The following is a 24,589-nucleotide window of genomic DNA, read 5'->3' on the forward strand; positions in this document are numbered from 1 at the left end:
AATAAAATGCAAAAAAAATGTAAATAACAAAATAATGAAGTAAACAATAAAAATAATAATGTACAATGTATTTATGAAAAAAAAAGTTTTTAAAAAATGAGTAGAATGTAAAATAATAATTACTCACTGTCCGTTGACCAATTTCGATGAGATGTTGGAGCTACATCACCAAGGATTAACAATCTTATAGTGTCAATACTATAATTAGAGATCATTTCAGAAGGATCAACACCATTGTACTTAGATTTGGACATTTTTTCCCATTTACTTTTAACTGGCAAGTTTGTTTCCTTTTCGACATAGTCTTTACCAATTTTTTGAACTTGATCTTCTTTAAGATATTTACCACTACTTTTCTCTTGAAATGACAATCCCTTTACCATTCCCTGGACCAAAAGTTGTTTGAAAGGCTCTCGAGTTGGAACAAGTCCTTCCGAGTAAAGAAAATGATTTATAAAACGAGCATAATATAAATGCAATGCAGCTGAAACATTAAAAAAAAATGTTTATAAATCAATATTTATTTCTTAAAATAAATCAAATTAGTTTTATCTCCAATTTTAATAATGGCAATTAAATTAAACAAATTTTCAAAATAATTGTTTCTAAAGAAAAATTGATAAAAAAGTTTCATAAATGAAAATAATTTAATATTATCATTTAAATTCAATTACCGTGTTCCTTTCCACCAATATAGAGATCGACGGGCAAATTTTCTCTAGCTTTTTCCTGTGAAAACATTTCTTTTTGATTTTTTGAATCGATAAATCTCATAAAATACCAGGAACTATCAACAAATGTATCCATTGTATCGGCTTCTCTCACTGCATCTTTACCACAATTTGGACATGACGTTTTTAGCCAATCGGTAGCTTCAAATAAAGATGCTTTTTTATTTTTTAAAGAACGATTTAATTTCGGCAAAATAACAGGCAGTTCATTACGATGAACTGGACGTGGACCACATGAATCACAATGAATAATTGGAATAGGAGTTCCCCAATATCGTTGTCTAGAAATTAACCAGTCTTTAATATGTTGACTCACAGGGTATCCTCCAATTTTTAATTTTTTCGCCTCATTCAATATTTGTTCACGTCTCAATTCTCTCTCTTCATTGTTAAGTTGATTAATATCAGATTCATATTGTATTCCAACAATTTTACAAAATTCCGCATCTTCTTCCGATGCTACAGGAATTCCTAAATGATCATCTCTATTTAATGATGGAAATTGAATAAGATTTGTAACATATATCGGTAATTCTTCATTTGTAAAAGGATTTATAATTTTAGCATTTAAAATTTGATAATCATCAATAGCCTCAATTCCTTCTTGTTTACATAGTAAATTACTATTTGAAATTGCTAAAAATTTTGCATCTTTTATATATTCGGGTTTATCTGTCCAGAGTGTGAGACTTTTTGGATATCCTTTAATTTCGGAAATTAATTCAAATTTAATATTTGTACCATTACATTTGCCAATCCAATTTTGTTGAATTTTTATAACGTCTCTCCATTCCTTTAAAATAGGATCATTCAAACCGTCTAATAATTGCCTACAATAAAAAAGAAGAACAGTTTTCTTAAAATTAAACAAAATTTAATTTACAAATAAAATAAAAGATACCTAGGTATCAAAATTTTCGAATTTTTTTTCTTTTTTTGTTTAATAAAATAAAAAATTATGACACTAATACTAACTTGGAAAAAGCAGTTGTTTTAATAAACCATTGCCTAAGAAGTTTTTTCTCAACTTTGGCGCCTGATCGCCAGGAACGATTATTTTCATCGACTTGTTCATCGGCTAAAACGGTTTGATCAACAGGATCCCAATTCACATACGATTCATTTTGATAAACAAGTTCTCTTTCGAATAGTTTTATGAATAGTTCCTGTGTCCATTTATAATAATCTGGATCACAAGTGGCAAATTCTCTATCCCAATCAAATAGACAGCCTAATTTTTTTAATTGCTCTCGCATCACTTTAATATTTTGATTTGTCCATTCTGCAGGATCAATTTGTCTTTCTATAGCTGCATTTTCGGCAGGCAAACCAAAAGCGTCCCATCCCATTGGATGTATGACACGTTTACCTTTAAAAAATATACAGATAAAGCGAAATTTCTCAATATAATAAAATTGTTACAAAAAAATGTAATAGGGTAAGTCCACGTCAGAAATATCAGAATCTGCAAGGGGTTCTTCGATTTTAATGATACTTGGTAAAATTATAGCTTTATTTAAGAGCAATGTGTAAGTAAAAGGAATTTTTAAAATATCTAAAATTGTAGGAGTTATATCACTTTTAATTTTGATACTGCATTTTTTTCTTTCCTTTATATCTCAGTCAATTTTCAACCGATTTTGATGAATCAAAAACGATTTTTTTCAGAAAATTACGTATTTTCAGAAAATTTTAAAATAAAAATAAAATTTTCTTATTTAAATAGAAAAAAGTAAAAAACAAAATTTCTTTTAGATTTTTTTTTCAATTTCGACCTCTTTTTTTTAATTTTTAATTTTTTAATAATATTCCTTTTTATTTTATCTTTAATTTAAAAAAAAATTCATCCTGGAGACTTTTTTAGATCTCGTGATATCGTCCTTTAAGTATTATAAGTCTTCTCAATTTGAAAATCGCAGGACTTGCTTCTATCATTACTTTCATTTGTTTGTTGAAATTTTTTATGGTTATGAATAACTATTTGTTTTAGAATCCTCTAAAAGAAAGCGCTAAAAACTTCAGCTACAATTTCAGGTTGCATTGTTAAGGTTTCATTACAATTTATTTTAAATTATAAATATTACAAAAAATAAAAACTTTGCTTCAAATCTATTAATAAAATATTGATTTGCTTGAATTTTCACTTGTTTTAGTCAAGTAATTTAAAAATAAAAACATTATTACGCGAAAGTTTCTAGTTTGTAACAATAATATTATAAAACAAATGAAAGTAGAAACACAAATCTGGATCCTAGTTTTCTTGAGATGTGGATATTTAAAGAACGATATCACGAGATCTAAAAAAGTCTCCAGGATGAATTTTTTTTTAAATTAAAAATAAAATAAAAAGGAATATTATTAAAAAATTAAAAATTAAAAAAAAGAGGTCGAAATTGAAAAAAATCTAAAAGAAATTTTGTTTCTTACTTTTTTCTATTTAAATAAGAAAATTTTATTTTTATTTTAAAATTTTCTGAAAATACGTAATTTTCTGAAAAAATCGTTTTTGATTCATCAAAATCGGTTGAAAATTGACCAAGATATAAAGGAAAGAAAAAAATGCAGTATCAAAATTAAAAGTGATATAACTCCTACAATTTTAGATATTTTAAAAATTCCTTTTACTTACACATTGCTCTTAAATAAAGCTATAATTTTACCAAGTATCATTAAAATCGAAGAACCCCTTGCAGATTCTGATATTTCGGACGTGGACTTACCCAATAAGAAAAAAAAAAATTTTTTATTAAATACTTTTAGAAAATATCATTTTTACATGTTATTGAAAAAAAAACTTCACCATTCAATCTGTGAAAACGAGCAACGGAATCACTGATTGCGTACACACGAACGTGACCCATGTGAAGTGAACCAGATGGATATGGAAACATTGAAAGTACGTAAAATTTATCTTTTTCTTTTCCATCCTGATTTTGATTAACTAAATTCACTTTTTCCTTCCAATATTCTTCAATTTTATGTTTTATGTCCGTATCGATTATCTTATCCTAAAAATTAAGAAAATCGCTTTCTCAGTGAGATTTTTTTGTGATCAAATTATGGTAACTTATTTATTATTAAAATAATTTTAAAAAAAGTTGTTAAGTTGTAGTTTCTTGACGTTTGCAAAGATAGATTTTTAACATTAATAACTTCGTAATATTTTATAATAAGAGATTCATTAATAGGTCAATTAATTTGTTTTTAAATATTCTCTAAGTTGGTTATGATAATTTTAAAGTTACATAAAGATTTTTAAACAAATAATGCAAAAATCAGGTTTTTCAAAATTTTTTAATTTTAATAGCTTTGCATAAAATAACATTAGAATTTGTCTTAAAAAACTCTGTAAAATTAAAGAAAAATATTTAAAGGTGTCAATAAATTTTTTAAGTTTCGGTAATTTTTGGTATTTTCTCTATGAGGAAGCAATACAAATTAATTTATTAATAATAAATCATTGATTGTCATCACTAATTATGACACATTTTTTTTAACAATTTCTTAAAAACAAAACTAATTTTCTAAAATAATTATAGAAACAAATTTAAATAAAATGTATTTTTCACCTATAAAATTAGTAAATTTAAAAAACGTACACAAATACTATACTAAACAAATACAATATTAATTTATAACATTTAAAAAAATATCTATTGTTCATAATAACAAAAATGTTAAATTAACATAACCTCAAATGTTAACTTACCCACAAACCCAAACCAGCTGATGCATATGTTCGAGGAATTTGTTTAAAAATAACATTATTAATTAGATTTGCAGACCGAGTTCTTATAATTACGTTGTATTTCATATTGTCAATAGATTTCTTTATTGACAATTGAAAATAATAGTTTATTTACGTTTAGCGCGTGTAGCAGACGATGTTTTCCTGACAGGTACATATTACAATGCTAGTCAAATGAAAAACTCGTCAATATATAATATTTCTATAAATATAATTGATTCTCCATAAAATTAAAATTATTAAATCTTCTTCAAAAATATTTATTGAAAAATAATATATATAATGTATAAATTATTAAGAAAATAAATTAAAAATTTTAAAAATCGGAAATTGTGTGGTAAAACTTACGTAGTACTTTGTACCTAACCTCTCTTTTTTCGCTGGTCAGCGTATTATAAACAACTTGGTGAGTACATATTTCTCTATTTTAATCAAAAAATATCGAAATAATCTTATGTTATAAAAGATTAAAACTATTATTTAAAGGTATTGTTAATTATTTTATTCATTTTTACAACAATAGTTTACATTTATGTTGTAAAACTATTTGAATAAAACTTGTTTCTAGCATGTGAAAGAGGTTATGATGAACAATTGTCATTTATTCTTTTAAAATAACTTTTATTAGCTTTTATTTTATATTTTTGTTTTAAAAATGCTTTCTTGAGATTATTATATTAACATGAGAATAAAACATTACTTGTATTGTTTACTAATTATGACAGGTTGAACATAACCTATATTACACTTTCATGTCGATAATTTATATACCTATATATCTCTTATAATTTATATTTATAAGATTAGTTGTAAAATAATTCAACCCTTTTTTTTTTTTGTTAATAAAACTGATTTTTATTTTCTACAGTGCAAAAATGGGGAAGCGAAATAATATGATCCCGAATGGCCATTTCCACAAGGATTGGCAACGTTTCGTAAAGACCTGGTTTAACCAACCAGCAAGAAAATTCCGTAGAAAGCAAAATAGAGTTAAAAAAGCACGTACTCTTGCTCCCAGGTATGTAATTGTTGCATTTTAATATCAAAAAAATTAATAATAAAAATGTCTTACTCTTTTCACTAAACTAATTTTTACTTTGTGAATGTCAGTTTTCTGTATATACTTTAATAAACCGTATAATTTATCATTTAGTGTAAATCATTTCAATATAATTTTGATTATTTTTAAAATAGTGTAATTTTTCTCGAATGTTTTCTATTTTATAATTATAATTGCTTGTTAGTCTATTTTATAATTAGTTAATTTATATGAAAATATTTTTAAAGGCCAACAGAACTTTTGAGACCAGTGGTTCACTGTCCAACTGTCAGATATCACTCGAAAATTCGAGCTGGAAAGGGTTTCACTCTTGCTGAATTAAAAGCAAGTGGTTTGAATAAACATTTCGCAAGAACTATTGGCATTGCAGTTGATCCACGACGAAGAAATAAATCCGTCGAATCTCTGCAAAAGAATGCTCAGAGACTTAAAGAATACAGAGCCAAATTAATTCTGTTCCCAATGAATGAGAAGAAGGTAAATTTCCAAAAAGAAAAAAAAATGATATTTAATTTTTTTAAATTGAAAATAAAATTCACTCTATTTTTTTGCATCAAATATAGTGAAAATTAACTGTTATTTATTTAAAAATGTCTTCTTTCTTTTTTTTAGCCCAAGAAGGGAGAAGCAACTGAGGAAGAACAAAAGGTAGCTGTTCAATTTAAGGGACAAATTATGCCGTTCAAACATCAAGCCCCAGCGAAGGCTAAAGCCAGTGTATTAACAGATGAGGATAAGAAATTCTCAGCTTATGTTACGCTTCGCAAAGCCAGAGCAGACGCACGTTTAGTTGGAATTAGAGCGAAACGCGCGAAAGATGCTTCAGAAAATCCAGACGATGTGACAAAAGTTGCATCCAAAGAGAAGAAAGCTAAAAAGTAAACATCTTTAACTTTGTCATCTATTATTATATAATAAACTGGAAATTCCAACAAATACTTGATTTTTTTGCTTTCCTAAATATTTTACATATATGGTTTAACAAATTAAAAACAAAAAATTTTAAATAAAATTTTTTAAAAATACAATTAAAAGGGGAATTAAAAAAAGGACAAAAAAAAAAAATCTTTAAAAAATGACGAAATAATTAAAACAAATTTTTTATTGTACGAAATAAATATAGACAATTTCAAAATATACATTTACATTACCCGTAATTATTGTTGCGTGTGTTTTTAAAAAATAAGAAATCTCAATTAGTCTTAGTTTATAAAAATAAATAATTTTTAACATAATTTCTAAAAAAAAAATTGTCTAATCTTTTTTTTTTAAAAAAAAAATGACTGCCAGCAGTCTAAAAAAATAGAATTTAATTTTACAAATGTTTTTCATGTCATTTTAAATGTATAAACAATTAATTATTATTCCAGAGAATATTGAAGACTATATTCAATATTCAATAAATTGATTTTAAATTTTAATCACTAGATTAGCGAGTTCTTTCGAAAAAAAAAGTTATCAAAATCTTTAACACTACAAGTGGTGCATACTATCAGCCTTTGTACGTTAGAATATTATGTTCCTTTTTTTTTAGGATTTGTTTTCTGTATCGACGGAAATTAATAGTGATTATCTATAATCGGAACAAATTAAAGTCTTGATCGACGCAAATAATTGTCCAATTGTGCCAATTGTTGAAGAAATCCTTCATTTGGATGAATATCTCTGCCTTGACGAACAATTTTTATTGCATCAGCAGCCAACATGTTTCTTTTTATCATAAGAAATGCTAAGACACATGTTGCACTTCGTGAAACTCCCACGAGGCAATGGACATATATTTTTCCTAAAATGCATATCTAATCATTAGTAAGAAAAAAATTTATTTCATTGGAAAAAAAAATTTAATTTTCTAAAGTAAATTTGAAAAATGATGTTTTAAACAGTATTATCACATTATATAATTATTTAACGATTTGGAAATTTTAAATATCAATGATAAATAACTTTTTTTTTTTATAAAAATCTTGGAAAATGCATACCTCCTGATTTTAAAGCATCTTCGATAAAATCAGCAGCAGTTTGAAAATACTGACTAATATCTTGGGACGGTACATCTAAAATAGGCAAGCCCAAATATTTTATCGGAGTGTCTATATAATAATATTTATCAGTTCGACAAAATCCAAATTTCTGTCCTTCAGCACAATTCAATAAATGCGTAATTTTCAATTTATCCAGTAAATATGGTTTATTTTTTGCAGTTTCACTGAAAATAATAATTATTTACAATAACAAATAATAATCCTTTTTTTTTTGTTTTTTACATAAATTGTAAATTTGAGTAAAACAGAAACTAACAAGTCTCCAAGAAAAATATTTGGATAAACTTCGTCGCAATCGATATTTTGTTGTAGACGATAATATTCTTTTTCATCAATATTGGGATCAAATCCTGGCAATGGTGTATATTGTCTTCTTTTTGTTGTAAAAAGAGCTTCCGTCAAATGACGTCGCGTTGTTTCTCCACCGACTAAGAACTTTTGAAAGTCCTGAGAAAAAGTTCTTAAATATTATTTTTTTTTACTCATAAACAATGCAAATTCAATTTAAATTCAATTCAAATTCAATTTTATATATATAAAACAAAAACCTGTATAATTAGAATTAAAAATAATAGTTTGTAAAAATTTTCATTTCTGTGATAATCATACATTAAATATTTAAGTTTAACTTTAAATTTAAACTGAAAAAGAAAATGAATGATAAAAAAATATAATTACACAAAATGATGAAATTTTTAGGTTATAATTTTTTCCCGCAAATATTATTTAAGTTATTACAAACTTACCCTGTCCCGATCTCTCCATGTGCTCTGCATTTTGTATTCTAAAACTTTTTTTTGTGATAAAAGTAGGATTTCACGAAACCTTCGAATACAATAATAAACGTTTATTTTTAAATATACTTACGAAACTTTGTTGAGGAATTCGCGACAGTTTACAAAGTGTCAGAATATTGCGATCAGAGATTTTCAGAAAAGATAAGAACACAATTAATTTAACAGATAAAATGACTATCAAAAAAAAATTCTAGAGAATTTCACATAGATAAATTACGCTTCACTTTATATATCACTATTATTAAATTCAATAACAAATATATATGACATCAAATAAATACAAAAACAATAAATATGACTCACGTTGTTAAACTAGCCGACCAATGATGACTCATATAATATTTTGAATTGCGCGGTAACTTTTTAAATCGATTTCGACAGAACGATTAATTTTTTTTTTTATTATTCAATAATATTTAATTAAATATATGAATATATTTAATAAAGACATTAAACCGAATAGAAGTAGATAATTATAATAATTGTAAAATTAATTAATGTTCAATTAAAAATATTTTAAAATAAATATTAAAAAAAATATACCTATTATATTTTATTTTGAATTTAAGATACTTACCAAAATAGATTCTTGAAATATTTTGTTTTCAAAAATGTTGTTTAAATATTATTCTTTTTGATACTGTATAATTATTTTTTTTATTTATTTATAAAAGTATAAAAGTAAATCCTTTATATAAAGGATTAAAGAAAAAAATTTATTTACAGTTAAAAAATTATTTTTCTCGTAAAAGTCCTGTTGCTTTGATCGATCTCCCTATTAAACTGCTTCAATGAATATAAAAATTTATTCTTCAATTTTAATCATTATGCCTTATAACGACCTTGATAATTATTTCCCCCCTCCACAAAATCTAATTACAATTAGGAAGTACAATATTATAGTTCACAAAATAAAATTAAATTAAAAAAAAAGAAAAAATATTTTTCCTCTCATTTAAAAAAAAATTCATTTATTTTCTTTTTTTTTAATATATAAATATAAAAATGGAACAATAATTCTGAGTATCGAAATAAATGTAAAAAAAAAAAAAAAATAATTAAACCGTATATCAAAACGTCATATTTTTTTTTCAGATTTCCATATTAGTCCTAATCAAAATTTGCATATTATAGTTTATAAAAGGCTAAGTCTCAAGGTAAACTACGTGTGTTGTGTATCTATAGAATTATAATATTTTTCCGTCGCATATACCGGAAGAAATATACTGTATAAATAAACAATAAAAATATATGACAATAATATAAATATAATAATTATTATAAAATTTATCATTATAGGACTATAATTTTACAATATATTTTCTTTTTCACACTTTCGAGTACGTGTCAAATGTCGATTTTTCATGTTCTTCATCATGTCTTATAAAATTTTTTTCTTTCATATCATTTTTAGGTGATTTTTTTGAAGAATTTTTATTTTCCACTGATTCTGATGGTTTTGTTATTGTTGGCGTTTCTTCTTTTGTATGGCGCCATTTCATTCTTCGATTTTGAAACCAAACTTTCACCTTTTGAAAGCAGAAAAAAATTTATTATATATAAAAATTATTATTATATTTATTACTCAGGGTCAAAGGAATTATTATTGTTATTATTATTAATATTAATATTAGTTAGTATTATTATTATCATTATTACTGTTTATTAAAATTATTAATAAAATATAATAATTATAAATAATGATTAAAATTAATTTAATTAAATAAATTAGACAAACAATAAAAAAAAAAACATTATATTATTATATTTACTTGTGCATCCGTGAGGCCTAAAGTTGCTGCTAATTGTCGTCGATCGGGTTTTGTTATATATTTTTGAAGAGAAAATCTTCTTTCTAATCCTTTTCTTTGCAATGAACTAAATACTGCTCTGGACCAGGATCGTTTCCTTCTACTGCCAACATCCTTTACATTGGAAATATTTGTACTATTGGAAACTATTGGAACTGTTGTAAAATGAAAATAAAAAAATATTCAATTTATTTTAAAAACCAAGTATTATTTAACGTTATTTAATTAATTTAACAACCAAAAATATTAAAAACAATTTTATTATTTAACATTGAAAATTCAAAAATTGAAAAAAATAAAGTTAGAAGTTTTTTTTTTTTTGCTTTTTATTTTATTTTTTTTTTAAATTAAAACTAATAAAGAATTAAAAAATAAACTATTTATTATAAAAATAATAATAATTATTATTTATTTAATAATATTAATGACTTTATTATTGTAAACAAAAAAATATATATTTCATTAAAAAAACGATAATTATGAAGAATTTTTTTTTATAATCCCCACCCAAAAAAAGTACTCATTGATTTTTTGAAAGAAAAAGTAATAAAATGCAAGAATTAAATTAATAGATGTGAATTTCCATGAAAAAAAAAAAAATAGAAAAAAAAATTGAATGAAATTGATATGCGTTCTGTATAAAGTATCAACACGTGAGTTTATTTTTCTAAGAGAAAAGAGATCTTTAGAGATTTTTGGAATCAATCTTAAGAAGCACAGTAAGATTATATAACTAACCATTAAATCACCCAAAGCAAACCACTGTTTATAACAGATATAAACGCACAGTGGCACTTAAGATGTCGTTTAAACACAGACAGGAAATTTGGGAATACACTGTCAAGTAAATAATTTATCCTATACTTGCCCTCGTATATGTAGAAAAAGACAAAAAACACATATGGTAGCATTTGTTAATGATACAAATCATTAAAAGTCACAGAACATGTACAAACATTTTTTTATTTTATTTTTTTTTTAATTATTTCTATAAACAATGTATATATATATATAATATCTATTACAAATATAATATTATTCATTTTTAATTAATTAAAAATTAATTATTAAAATTATTATTAAAATGTCACGCAGAGAAAAGTTTATTTATATAAAACTTTATTGATTGAAATATTAATTTTCATAATAATTAAAAAAAATTAACTAATCAATAATTTATATAGTATTGATCAAAAAAATATAGAGTAAATGAAAATAAATTTATAAAATAAAACAAATTTTATTAATAATAATTTATTTCATTTAACAAATTTAATTATTTAATTATTAGTAAAAATTATTTAAATTTAATTTTATTATTTTTCGCATATAATTAATAGTTTCTTTTAATATATATATATATATGATTTATTCCACGCCAAAGTGTAAGTCCATCTGCAGTTGCATCTACGATTTTTTTTTCTTTTTAGTACTAATTGAGACTAGCTTCCATGAATTTTTTAAAAATTTTTTTAGGCAAGCGTTATGAAATTTTGAAAATTGGACAATTTTCATGTTTTTTTAATTTTTGAATGCTCATAACTTCCTTAAAAATGCATCAATTTTAAAAGTCTTTTTTTTTCAAAATGTGTGTTTTTAAACGTACTTTTCAAAAAAAAAAAAAAAAAATGAAATTTTTTTTAAACGATATTATTATCAAATTTTTGAGTTTTAATGATAAAAAGTCATTTTTCTCATTTGACGTACTGATCGATTTTTTTGAAAATTTTTTCAAAAAAACTACTTCTTTTACAAAACTTTCAAGCCTAGCCCGATAATGGACAAACGATTTTTACAATCGGAATTTTTCAAAAATTTTTGAATTTTGAATTTTTAAAAATTTTTTTTGTTTTTTTTTTTATACTACGTACTTTTATGTATTTTGATGCGCTGATTACGAAAATAATAGTGACAATACCCAAAAATTTGATTTTTATGGTGAAAACCATAAAAAAGTCCCAAAATTTATATACATTTAAAAATTTTTAAATTTATTTGATTCAAATACCGGTGTATTTGGTTATTATCAAATAAATATATTTACTTGAATCAAATATTTCTTATTTGAGGCTGTTTCTACTTCAATTCATGCAGGGCGAATAGGTTGAAAATTCTAAATCAAGTTTAATGTGATTTTTCTTGTTTTTTATGACAAATAAAGAGATACGTATTTTTTGGTTTGGCGAAAAAAAATTTTTTCGCAGAGTTATGAGTATTTGAAAATTTTAAGGCACATAGTGATTTTAAAGCTAAACAGCTGAAAAATTATTTTTAAACCTTTCTAGTTTTTACAAAAATTAATATTTTTCAATTCTGTTTCTTGATTTTAGTAGTGTTTTTGATTGGCGATTCAAACAGCTACACTAGCGCCACAGTTGAACTAATTTAGGCGTGACTCGCTCTAAAGCAGTCTCTGTTTTGACAGTTTATTTCAAATTATTTAATTATTCTGATATTTTTATTGCGTTTGTAAAATTATTTTTAAGCGTTAAATAAAAAAAAATAATTTAAAACACATGGAGTGCTACAGAGCGAGTCACACCTAAATTAGTTCAACTGTGGCGCTAGTGTAGCTGTTTGAATCGCCAATACTCTTTCTTTACAAACTTGAAAATTTGAAAAAATTTGAAAATTAACAAAATGGCGGACATTTTTTAAAAAATCAAAAAAGTCAATTTTCTCAAAAACATCATTTTTTAATTTGCTGCAAATTTTTTTGTGGTTTCTAGATAAAAAAAGGAACTTTTTCCAAAAGGTCTCATGTTCGCTAAAACTTTCTGGAAGTCGCTATAATTTTTTTCAGAAAATAAATAACTCAGTATTTTGAGTAATGTGTCGACACATATATTTTTCATGTATACAAGGGTCTTCATCTTTTTTAATAGTGCTTTTGACACTTTTTCTTTTCAAAATTGCAAATTTCAAAAACTAACAAAATGGCGTCGGTTTTTCAAAAAATATAAGATCTCAATTTTCTCCAAAATATTTTTTATTTTGCTGAAAATTTTTTTGTGGTTTCTAGATAAAAAAAATAATTCTTTCAAAAAAGGTGAGTTTTTCTTAGTAAAGTTGAAAACTTTCAAAAATTAACTAAATGCCAGCCATTTTTAAAAATTGTTAAAAATAACTATATTTATTGTAATATTTATTAATAAGTAAAATATTAAAGATTAACTTACTTATTTATTTATTAATAAATATTACAATAAATATAGTTATTTTTAACAATTTTTAAAAATGGCTGGCATTTAGTTAATTTTTGAAAGTTTTCAACTTTACTAAGAAAAACTCACCTTTTTTGAAAGAATTATTTTTTTTATCTAGAAACCACAAAAAAATTTTCAGCAAAATAAAAAATGTTTTGGAGAAAATTGAGATCTTATATTTTTTGAAAAACCGACGCCATTTTGTTAGTTTTTGAAATTTGCAATTTTGAAAAGAAAATACACCGGTATTTGAATCAAATAAATTTTTAAATTTTTAAATGTATATAAATTTTGGGACTTTTTTATGGTTTTCACCATAAAAATCAAATTTTTGGGTATTGTCACTATGATTTTCGTAATCAGCGCATCAAAATACATAAAAGTACGTAGTATAAAAAAAAACAAAAAAATTTTTAAAAATTCAAAATTCAAAAATTTTTGAAAAATTCCGATTGTAAAAATTGTTTGCCCATTATCGGGCTATAGGCTCAAAAGTTTTGTAAAAAGAAGTAATTTTTTTGGAAAAAAAATCGATCAGTACGTGAAATGAGAAAAATGACTTTTTATCATTAAAACTCAAAAATTTGATAGTAATATCGTTTAAAAAAAATTTTCCATAATGATCTTAAAAAATAAAATTCAAAATTCAAAATTTATTACTTACGTCTTGGTATTGGTCGTACGGGGGATGGTCTATAAATACTAGCATAATTTTCGAGTGAATTATGAAAATGATTGGAATTTGTAAATGCAATTGAGCCTTGCATAAAACTCGACGAATAAGGACATGGAATACAGCCGCGAATGGCATCACACTTTAAACAATTTCCGTTACACGATTTTGATTCTGGTGGAAAAAAATGAACTGTCACCGGACTCAGATAATCTAAAACAATCGATATTATAGGTAGAAAAAAAAATTTCTTTAAATAAAAACACTAGGTATTTTTAGAAAATATTTTTAAATTCTAACAAAAATTATAAGAAATAAATAATGAAATTATTTATAATAATGATGATAATAATAATAATAATAATAATAATAATAATAACAATAATAATAATAATAATAATAGTAAATTATAATAATTAATCAAGATTAATTGAATTTAAAGACGAAACAAAATTCGAAAACCAAATTTAAACGTACCTGATTTTTTTAAAAAGATTTCATTTGATAATATTCGATCAACTCCAAAAGTCAAATGTTTTGAACTACTTCCACTTTCAGAATTAGATTTAATATTAATCGTATCCATAATTATTATCACTTTTTCAAACACTTTTGTTTTTATTTTTAAAAAAAGAATACTGTCTCATAATTATTATTTATCATTGTGACTCTTGAATAATATTTCAAAATTTTCAAAATTATTCAGAAAGTATAAAAATAAAAAAAAAAATACAATTCCAAATCATTTGCTAATTGTTCAAAAAAAAAAAAAAAAGAATAATATTTCACATAAAAATAAAGAAATTAATTAATTTTATAAATTATCGTAATTCAAATGAAAAAATCCTAGATTTGATTTAAAAAAAAATAATATAATTTTAATTAAATTTCATTTTTCAATTAAAAAGGTAAAATTAAAAAAAAAAAAGAACAATGAATTTAAATTATTAATATAGATTATTAGTTATTGAATTTTCACATTAATAAACTGAGGAGACAATTATATAAACCGATTTTGGAATTGACGTGCTCAAGAATGAAGCTAAATAAGCGTAACCAAGGGGTTAGAGTTTTCAAGACATCTCGAAGATTTCCCGCCCGAAAAAAAACATCATCTTTAAACTTGCATCAATCTCAACTACATGATTGGCTTTTGAAAACGAGGTGGGCGTTCCTTTAAAATACAACACGAGTGTACTCGGGGGTGATCTTCTCTTTGGATGCTGTGAAAATAAATACTTGGTTGCATATTGTTTCGGGGAAACCGCTAAATTCATTCTTTATAATACACACATTTGCTCAAACATTCTGGGTTAATCGATAAATTTATCACATTTTTTTTTTTTTTTTTTTTGTAAATGTTGCATATAAATTTGAGGTAATTTTTGTTTTTTTTTTATCATTTTTATTTGGCATAATAATTTTCAATTGACATATAAAATTTATTTGGTATAAATGTCATTTGTCATAATTCTAATTCGGCATAATAAATCGGCATAAATTCGGCATAAAAGTTCTAGAGTGAACCCGATGAATCTTTTTGTTTAAATATTTTGTTCATAAAAATTTTTTCAACTTGATTTTATTTTTCAAAATTAAAATGTACTTTATTTTGCTTTTCTGTGGGTAAAATTATTTAAACAAAAAGTTTCCTGAGACCAAGTCTAAAACATTTTGCAAGATTTTCTTTTTGTTTTCAGATATGCAATAAACCAAAAAAAAAAGTTTCAACGTTCAAACTAAAAAGAAATAAATTTGTTTATAAAAAATTAATATTTAAAAAAAAAAAAAAATTTATAATATAAATTTAATTAAAAAAATTAAATACAATCGCAAAAAAATGGCACAAATGTTATATTATCAATAATATAAAATATATAATTAACCTTTCTTAATAGAAATTATAAAAAATAGTTAAACCTACAAACTTATATATTTCAATGGTCAATAAAATTATTGTAATTTGTTTCTGGATGTTATTCTTCAGTTTTTTTCCAAAAGTGAATTATAAACAAAAATTTAATGTTAATTAAAAAATAATTTAGATAATTTTTTTAATAATTACCTAATTTCAGGAATTTAGAATTCATTATTTATTAAATCATTATATTTGTGATGAGTTAATTTGTAAACTAATTTTGTTTTATGTAAATTGAATTGAATTCAATGTTAATTTATTTATATTTGATATAATAATTAATAAATTAAGGGGGTAGTCTGGTGTTTCGATGCCATTTTGGGAGCTTATTTCAGGATTTTTTTTTATTATAAAATAAAATATAATCACACCAAATCTTTTTACTTCGTTTTATTCTAATCACGAAGTGTTGAAAAAAATTATAATCGATTATTTTTTACTAGATTTTGTTATTTATATTTAATATTAATGTTTATAACAAAAAAATGCTGGCGCAGATGATTTACAAAAATCTATCCGATCGATTGCTCCAATTTTTTTACAGCTTATTCTACACAAGCATGGCACTGGCCCGTACTAGAATAAAACATTTTTGTTAATAAATAACAAAATAGCAGACTATATAAGCAAAAAGATTCAAAAATTGTCTCTTTTTTATTGACAAAAAGTTAAAAATAAAAAAAAGTTATCATTAAAATTGCGTTATTCTAGTACGGGCCACAGCCATACTTGTGTAAAATAAGCTAAAAAAAAAAACTTGGAGCAATCGGTCGAACAGATTTTTGTAAATCACCTGCGTCAGCATTTTTTTTTATATAAACATTAATATTAAATATAAATAACAATGTCTAGTAAAAAATAATCGATTATAATTTTTTTCAACACTTCGAAAGAAGAATAAAACGATGTAAAAAGATTTGGTGTGCGATTATATTTTATTTTATAATAAAAATAAATTCTGAAATAAGCTCCTAAAAAAAGGCCTAAACACCAGACTACCCCCTTAAAGTGAATAATAAAATAATTAAATAGTTAATTGCATAATTATATATACATTATAATTATTTTATAAACATTTTTATTTTTACTGAACTGTTTTTATATATTATAAAAACTTTGGTTTTATAATAAATATATTTTTTTTATTTATTTTTTAATTTTCTTAAAATAATAATTTGCAATATATTTTATACTTAATAAAAAATAAAAACTCTTGGTGTTTTCGATTTTATATATTAATAAAATATTAATTAGTTAGTTGACTAATTTAATTAATATTTAATTTGTGTTGGGTTACTAAAAAATATCACAAACTTTTTCCTAAGTATACCAAAAAATTATTACCTGGAGTGAAACTCTGTTACAGTTAAAGCTTTTTTTTTCGTATACAATAAATTACAAAACTGCCAGTACTCGGCAAATATTGAACCAGTAGTGGTTAGCAGTACTAGTGCCAACTCTAGCATCCAATACTGGTAAAATGTTATCATCCCAAAGTTTCGCCAACTCTGGCGCCAATACTGCACAGAAAATTAAAAGGCATTAAAATAAGCTGCAACGTTTATTATTTTAATCCAATTTTGCTTATTTTAATCCATTTTGGTATTAAAATAAGCAAAATTGGATTAAAATAATAAGCGTTGCAGCTTATTTTAATGCCTTTTAATTTTCTGTGTGAATGCCAGTACTGCGCCATTAGTAAATTTTTGATTGGGTTGTATTTAACGTAATTAATATTTGGCATAATTCTCGACTGGAAAATTACTTTTGTGCCAAGAAAGATTGATGGCAATTGAAATTTATGTCAAATGGAACTTATATCAAGAGTATTATGTCGAATATGATTTTTAATTTTAACCTATATATTTATTTATAGCAAGTAAATATTATGTCAATAATACATTTTAAATGAATAAATAATATAAAATATATCTTAAAAATTAAGATAATTTTATTAAAAGTTAATTCATCATTGTAATTATACGAACAAAAATTGATATAGAAATTTGAACGTTAAAAGGAAATTGCATTTCCAACTGTATTTTGTAAAAGCCATATGGTTAACTTTATATACAAGACTTTTATGTATACAGTGACTTTTTAGTTGTTTATTTGAAGAGCCATGTTTAAAGCACGCCACTACCCACACGGCAGGAATCATCTATTGAATATGTACACTTTCAATCTTCTATTCGATTTTATTAGATTTTAGGATTTTCTGTATATATCTGCATTTGTAAATTAAAATTCACCATATACTCTCGCTTCTTTTAATGTACTTTCAAAATCTATATATTAATCAACACACGCAGAGAAATGATATATTTGTCTCACAGCCTATAATAAATATTTATTTGATTTAAATAAAAAATTTTATTTACGCCAAATTAGGCTATGAGACAAATATATACATTTATTTAACTAAAATATATTATATTTGGGTCAAATAAAACATTTGATTCAATATATATTTTCTTGATCCAAGAAAATTTTACTATAGTTTGAAGTAAATTTTCTTGAATAATCAATAAAATCAGTTTAGAAAATGTACATACATTTCACTGGTTTAAAAAAATAATACGAATATAATAATATAAATAAAATTAAAAAATAAATAGTTACATATTTAATACCTATATATAATTTTTAAATAATTTTTATATGTATTTAAAATTTTAGGATAAAATAAATAATATATTAAATAAATGTATAAAAATTGTAATTGTATATAGTATGATAATTTTAATTGATTAATTTATTATTAAATCTAATTTGAAATTGGAAAATTGGAATTGAGTTTTATTTAAAAAAAAAAAATCAAAAGTATCCAATTTTACCGACATTTTTCTACAAACATTACCAACATAATCATTCTATAGCAACCGGTACGTGCTGCTATCTAACAATATTCCACAACTTTGAAACTCCTGACAAAGTCTCAATTTTTTACTGTATTTTCTATTGTATATATATATATATATTTTTTTTTTTAATTGAAATTTTTACTTTATTAAATTAATAACATTATATAAGATTAACTATAATTGCAAATTAATATTAATCCACAAAAAAAGAAAATGTTTCTAATAAATTAAAATTTATTATTATATTTATATTAATTTACTAAATTTAAATGTGTTTTAACTATAAAAAATAAATTAAATTTTTATTGATTTAGAAACAATACAATGTTTCAATAGGAAATAAAACATGACATACTGTAATGTAGTTTAATCAAATATATATATATATATATATATATATATATATATATATATATATATATATGTATATTTTGATAGAAAAGGGGTCGTCCATAAATAACGTAATCATTTTTTTTTACCTTTTTTGACCCACCCCCCTCCCCTATGTCACACACTATTGCGTACATTAGCGCCATTTTTTCTGTTGGTTGTTACAAATGTACTGACCCCCCCCCACCCTTAAAGTGTAACATAATTTATGGACGACCCCAAAGAAACATTATTATAGAACACGTGTATATCATTAAAAATTAATAGAACAAACTCGCCCAGTGAATATGGAAAATTATTATTATAATAATATTATTATATTTCAAATAAATTGTCAAATTTGTTATGTAAATAAATATATACCTATTTTTTTGATTAAAGAAACAAGTATTACATATTAAATATAAGATATAACACACAAATTCAATCGTCATAAAATTTTATCAAATTAAAATTGAAAATTTATTAATATTATATACACTCAGAAAAAAATTTGACACAATTAAGTGAATACTTTGTCTATATAAATATACAGTTATTTGATTGAATCAAATTATTTCTTTATTTTTGAAAAATTTATTAAAATAATATTACGCAAATAAAAAGCAATATTTTTTTTTATTAAACAATTTTAACTTATACATATAGTTATATTAGGTAATGATACACTGAAAAAAGGGTTTGGTATTGACAACCAAACGTTTGGTTGGTATTTATGCAACCAAAATTTTTTTGTTGAATCAACAAAATTTTGGTTGTCCCAATCAAACTTTAGTTAGGACAACAAAAATCCACTTTTTTCTAATTTTGGTTGTGTCAAAAAAAAATTTGATTGAGACAATTAAAATTTTGTTGATTCAACAAAAATTTTTTGGTTGGTTAAATATCAACTAAACGATTGATTGTTAATACCAAACCTTTTTTTCAGTGTATATAAAATATAAATATAAATAATTGTAAAATAAATAAATATGTATACAATCAATGAAAAGTTTTGTTTGAACCAAATATACCCATTTTTTGTATTATAGTAATACAATTTTTTGATTCACTGAAAAAAAAATTCTGGTTAGGCTATATTTAACATTACTTTCTAGTTATGTTAACCAGAATTCTAGTTGAATTAACTAGAATTCTCGTTAAAATAACCAAAATTCTGGTTAACCTAACCAGAATCGAAATGTTAAATATACCCTAACCAGAATTCTGGTTATTCTAACTAGAATTCTGGTTATTCTAACTAGAATTTTTTTTCAGTGATTATTTCAAAAAATATTTATTTGATTCAAATAAATATTTAGGTATTTATGATTGTAAATATAAATATTTGGTTTATTTTAATAAATTTGTTGAACGAAGAAAAAAGTTAATTGAGCCAAATAAACTTTTGGTTAAATTTACGCGGGCAATAGATTTATTTTGGTTGATTTCAAACACATTTTTTCTAAAAATAAAGAATAAAATTAATTACAAACTTTTAAATAAATCAAAATTTAAAAAAATATGAAATAGATAATTTTTTTTTCATCTTTTTTGCATATGTGATTTAAAATTTGAAATATGTCCATTATATGAATGAACTGTACTTATATGTTGGACCTTGGTGTATTTTAAAACAGTCGCCCTTCGGAAGACTCGTGAACGCATACATTGTGTGTTGATCCAGGTCCCCACTATAATATACATATATATATATATATATATATATATATAAACATATTCTTATATATGCACCAAGTTCTTTATTTCAAAATTTAAAAATGCAAATTAAGGCAAATATTGTTTTTATAGGTCCTATAAATGCCGCGGTTATCACAAATCAAAAAGGTATATTTAAGTATATCGAAAAAGTTGATACCTATGATGCTATTTTAAAAATATACGGACCAAAGTTTCTCAAGTATATATAGGTAATATATAATCCGCAACTTGAAAAATTGAATATTCTAAATTAAATTAAAAATTTGCACATAAAACAAAGTTGAAATTTTTTAAATTTAATCACTATAGGGGTAAGCGGTACAGTTGTTGCCCCCCTCACAGTGATTGCCACCATTACATTACAAACAGAAATAATAACGAAATTTACATATAATATTTTGTTTTATTTATTTATATAAATTCTACAGAATATTCTGCTAATAGTGTAAAATGATTTTTATTCTTCGACTCACTATTATGAAAATAATAGCGCTTTTCGAGAACAGTGTCCTTAGCTCTTTGAAATTTTGTCAATTTAGTTGTAAATTTGCAAGGTTAGTGGTGATACTTTCTTTGACTTTTTAACGAAAAAATTATACATATCATTATTATTTTTTAATTATATGCATGAAAATAAGTTTAATAATAAGTAAAAAAATTTGTTTTAACGTAATTTGACTCGATTTGCCGAAAATTGTAGAGAACAACTACTATCTTGCAATTAATAACAAATAACAGTCATTGCCCTTTTGGTTATTATGTCATTTTTCAGTGATTAACCGTTTATTTTCAAGACTTTTTTGAGAAAAGTATTTTTAATTTTTGGACGTTTTTTCATATTTGGTGAATTAATTTTTTAAAATAAAGATGTAATTAGAGCCGCAGCATGTATTAGAATGATTTGTAATATTTTATTAACAATTTTTTAATATGAAGTATGATTTTAGGCTATCGAAAAAATGCCGAAGGTAAAAAAAGGTGTTTCGTATATGCTTCTTTAAGCAATGAAAAACTTCAAAATCATGTAATCATTATATCAAATCAAAATAGCCAAAAATAATTTTTATTTTTACAATTGAGTCAGATTCGACAATTTTCCCAATTTTTTAGGTTAATAGTATTATTTACACTTAAAAGTCATATTTAATGAATCTTATTATTGTTAATAAAAGAAAATTATTTGAAAAATTACTTCTTCTTTATTAATTTCAAATTATATTAATTCTTTAATAAATTATGCAAAATTTATAATTTACATTACTATTTTATGTCTAGTGGGCAATCATTGTAAAATTGATGGTCAATCACTGTAAAAATAATGACAATCACTATTTTTTCTGTCATGTGAAGATTTTTTTATTTTTTTAAAATTTATACTAATAATATTAAATAAACAATTCATTATTATTTTCAGATTAATGGAATATTTTAATTCCTTTACAAATGGTTTCATTTCTCATTTCGATAATTAAACATTTGTAATTTGTATAAATATATCCCCTTTTTGCTTATACTGGCAATCACTGTACCGTTTACCCCTAATACTGTTTTAAAAATAAAATTTTAATTTTTAATTTGCCAAAAATTTATAGTAAATTTTCTTTCTAGAATTTTTTGCATCGAATTTTCGAAATTTTTTTTTTAAATCATGAAAACTAGTCTCAATTATAATGGGGATCCATGATTATGTTATAAAAATCATTAGTTAAAATTTTCATTTTTTTTTAACCCTTTGAGGACAAAATTATTTCTTAAAAAATCGCGATTTTTGATTTTTAAATAAGTTTTTCAGCGAAACTAAATAAAGTTTTTTGTCTCAAAACCAGAGTTTATAGAATTTGATAAATTTATTAGACTAAATGAAAAACATTGGTCTAATATTTAGTTTTAAAAATCAAGGAATTTATGCTTAAAATAACACTGTAAAAAGAAGATCTTATTTTCAGATGAGTCTTAAAATCAGCGCTAGGAAATTGCATTGCGTAAATTCAGCAAAGCTGCCTTAAAAATGTTGCATCTTAAAATAAGACCTTTTTTCGGCCTTAAAATAAGACTTTCTTTTTACAGTGAACAAAAAAAAAATATGTTTATGTTGCTTGAAAGCAACAATTGTCCTCAAAAGGGTTAAAGAATTTGAATTGAATTTTTTAGCAGAATTTTTATTTATTCGAATTCGTATTTTGCAGAAATTTCATCAAAACGATTTTTTATATTATAGAATTTTTATATAACCGAAAATTTACTTCACAAAATTTTTATTTGTTCGAATTTTTATTAATTTTGAGCCAGTATTGGCTCAAATAGATTTTCTTTTTGATTAATACTAATAGTTTACAAAAAGTTCTAGAGTGAACCCAATGAATCTTTTTGTTTAAATATTTTGTTCATAAAAATTTTTTCAACTTGACTTTATTTTTCAAAATTAAAATGTACTTTATTTTGCTTTTCTGTGGATAAAATTATTTAAACAAAAAGTTTCCTGAGACCAAGTCTAAAACATTTTGCAAGATTTTCTTTTTGTTATTTTCAGATATGCAATAAACCAAAAAAAAGTTTCAACGATCAAACTAAAAATAAATAAATTATTGTTTATAAAAAATTTATATTTTTTAAAATAAAATTTATAATATAAATTTAATTTAATAAATTAAATACAATCGCAAGTAAAATTGCACAAACTTATATATTTCAATGGTCAATAAAATTATTGTAATTTATTTCTGGATGTTATTCTTCAGTTTTTTTCCAAAAGTGAATTATAAACAAAAATTTAATGTTAATTGCATAATTATATACATTATAATTATTTTATAAACATTTTTATTTTTACTGAACTGTTTTTATATATTATAAAAACTTTGGTTTTAAAATAAACATATTTTTATATTTATTTTTTGATTTTTTAAAATAATAATTTGCAATATATATATTATAAGAAGGAATGAAAATTCTTTGTGTTTTCGATTTTATATAATAAAATATTAATTAGTTAGTTGACTAATTTAATTAAAATTTAATTTGTGTTGTGTTACTAAAAATTTCAGACACTTTTCCCTAAGTATACAAAAAAAGTATTACCTGGAGCAGAGATTTCACTATTGCAGTGAAACCTATCTCTGTTACAGTTAAAGCTTTCTTTTCGTATATAATAAATAACAAAACTGCCAGTACTCGGCCAGTACTGAACCAGTAGTGGTTACCAGTACTGGTGCCAACTCTGGCAGCCAATACTGGTAAAATGTTATCATCCCAAAGTTTCGCCAACTCTGTCGCCAATACTTATCAGTACTGCGCCATTAGTAAATTTTTGATTGGATTATTTGATATAATTTCCATATATAATCGATTTTTCATACTAGAGAATATTTACTTAACCCGAAAAATCATTTAACAGAATTTCTAATAATTGATAGAATTTTCATTTGTCCAAAATTGTAAATGACCGAATAAACAATGGACAGAAAGATTTCGGCGCGATTTTTAAAATCAACCAATCAAAAATTATACATTAAAATTGTGATTGGTTGATTTTCAAAATCGCGTCGAAATCTTTCAGTCAATGATTATGTTTATTCGGTCATTTGCAATTTTTGAACAAATGAAAATTCTATCAATTATAGAAATTCTCTTAAATTATTTTTCGGG

General features: G+C 23.3%; 4 protein-coding genes across 12 annotated transcripts in view; 1 reads left to right on the forward strand and 3 right to left on the reverse strand.

Moving 5' to 3' along the window:
- LOC127278008 (leucine--tRNA ligase, mitochondrial) overlaps nucleotides 1–4,640 on the reverse strand; it is a 22,961-nt gene extending 18,321 nt beyond the window's left edge. For all 6 annotated transcript variants that reach the window (XM_051299496.1, XM_051299495.1, XM_051299494.1 and 3 more), the window contains exons 1-5: nucleotides 4,441–4,640; nucleotides 3,532–3,739; nucleotides 1,707–2,100; nucleotides 675–1,561; nucleotides 128–484 (exon numbers count right to left, since the gene is read on the reverse strand). In XM_051299496.1, coding sequence (XP_051155453.1) covers nucleotides 128–484; nucleotides 675–1,561; nucleotides 1,707–2,100; nucleotides 3,532–3,739; nucleotides 4,441–4,545 — 1,951 coding nt within the window. In that variant the 5' untranslated portion in view covers nucleotides 4,546–4,640. The remainder of the gene's footprint in view (nucleotides 1–127; nucleotides 485–674; nucleotides 1,562–1,706; nucleotides 2,101–3,531; nucleotides 3,740–4,440) is intronic.
- Nucleotides 4,641–4,756: 116 nt separating this feature from the next.
- On the forward strand, nucleotides 4,757–6,475 carry LOC127278020 (60S ribosomal protein L13). 2 transcript variants are annotated; one of them, XM_051299515.1, is made up of 4 exons: nucleotides 4,757–4,885; nucleotides 5,348–5,497; nucleotides 5,767–6,016; nucleotides 6,152–6,475. In XM_051299515.1, exons 2-4 carry the CDS (start codon nucleotides 5,355–5,357, stop codon nucleotides 6,419–6,421), a joined length of 663 nt encoding a protein of 220 aa, XP_051155472.1. In that variant the 5' UTR covers nucleotides 4,757–4,885; nucleotides 5,348–5,354; the 3' UTR covers nucleotides 6,422–6,475. The 2 variants fall into 2 exon arrangements, with proteins under 2 accessions (XP_051155472.1, XP_051155473.1); XM_051299516.1 differs by lacking the exon at nucleotides 4,757–4,885 and adding an exon at nucleotides 4,941–4,965.
- Nucleotides 6,476–6,626: 151 nt separating this feature from the next.
- Nucleotides 6,627–8,642, reverse strand: LOC127278021 (dual specificity protein phosphatase 3-like). 3 transcript variants are annotated; one of them, XM_051299519.1, is made up of 5 exons: nucleotides 8,452–8,642; nucleotides 8,331–8,374; nucleotides 7,841–8,031; nucleotides 7,522–7,748; nucleotides 6,627–7,325 (listed from the first exon to the last, which is right to left on the reverse strand). In XM_051299519.1, the coding sequence occupies exons 2-5, from the start codon at nucleotides 8,358–8,360 to the stop codon at nucleotides 7,129–7,131; spliced, it is 645 nt and encodes a 214-aa protein (XP_051155476.1). In that variant the 5' UTR covers nucleotides 8,361–8,374; nucleotides 8,452–8,642; the 3' UTR covers nucleotides 6,627–7,128. The 3 variants fall into 3 exon arrangements, with proteins under 3 accessions (XP_051155476.1, XP_051155475.1, XP_051155474.1); XM_051299518.1 differs by having other exon boundaries at nucleotides 8,331–8,368; nucleotides 8,452–8,641; XM_051299517.1 differs by having other exon boundaries at nucleotides 8,331–8,641.
- A 713-nt stretch (nucleotides 8,643–9,355) lies between these two features.
- Nucleotides 9,356–14,760, reverse strand: LOC127278018 (H2.0-like homeobox protein). The gene is made up of 4 exons (XM_051299513.1): nucleotides 14,549–14,760; nucleotides 14,063–14,284; nucleotides 10,154–10,347; nucleotides 9,356–9,910 (listed from the first exon to the last, which is right to left on the reverse strand). The coding sequence occupies exons 1-4, from the start codon at nucleotides 14,655–14,657 to the stop codon at nucleotides 9,710–9,712; spliced, it is 726 nt and encodes a 241-aa protein (XP_051155470.1). The 5' UTR covers nucleotides 14,658–14,760; the 3' UTR covers nucleotides 9,356–9,709.
- Between the last annotated feature and the right edge of the window lie 9,829 nt (nucleotides 14,761–24,589).

This window comes from Leptopilina boulardi, unplaced genomic scaffold (assembly GCF_019393585.1).
Source record: "Leptopilina boulardi isolate dan_hultmark-lab unplaced genomic scaffold, ZJU_Lbou_2.1 LbouV2_193, whole genome shotgun sequence".
In the NCBI taxonomy this organism is placed as follows: Eukaryota; Metazoa; Arthropoda; class Insecta; order Hymenoptera; family Figitidae; genus Leptopilina; species Leptopilina boulardi.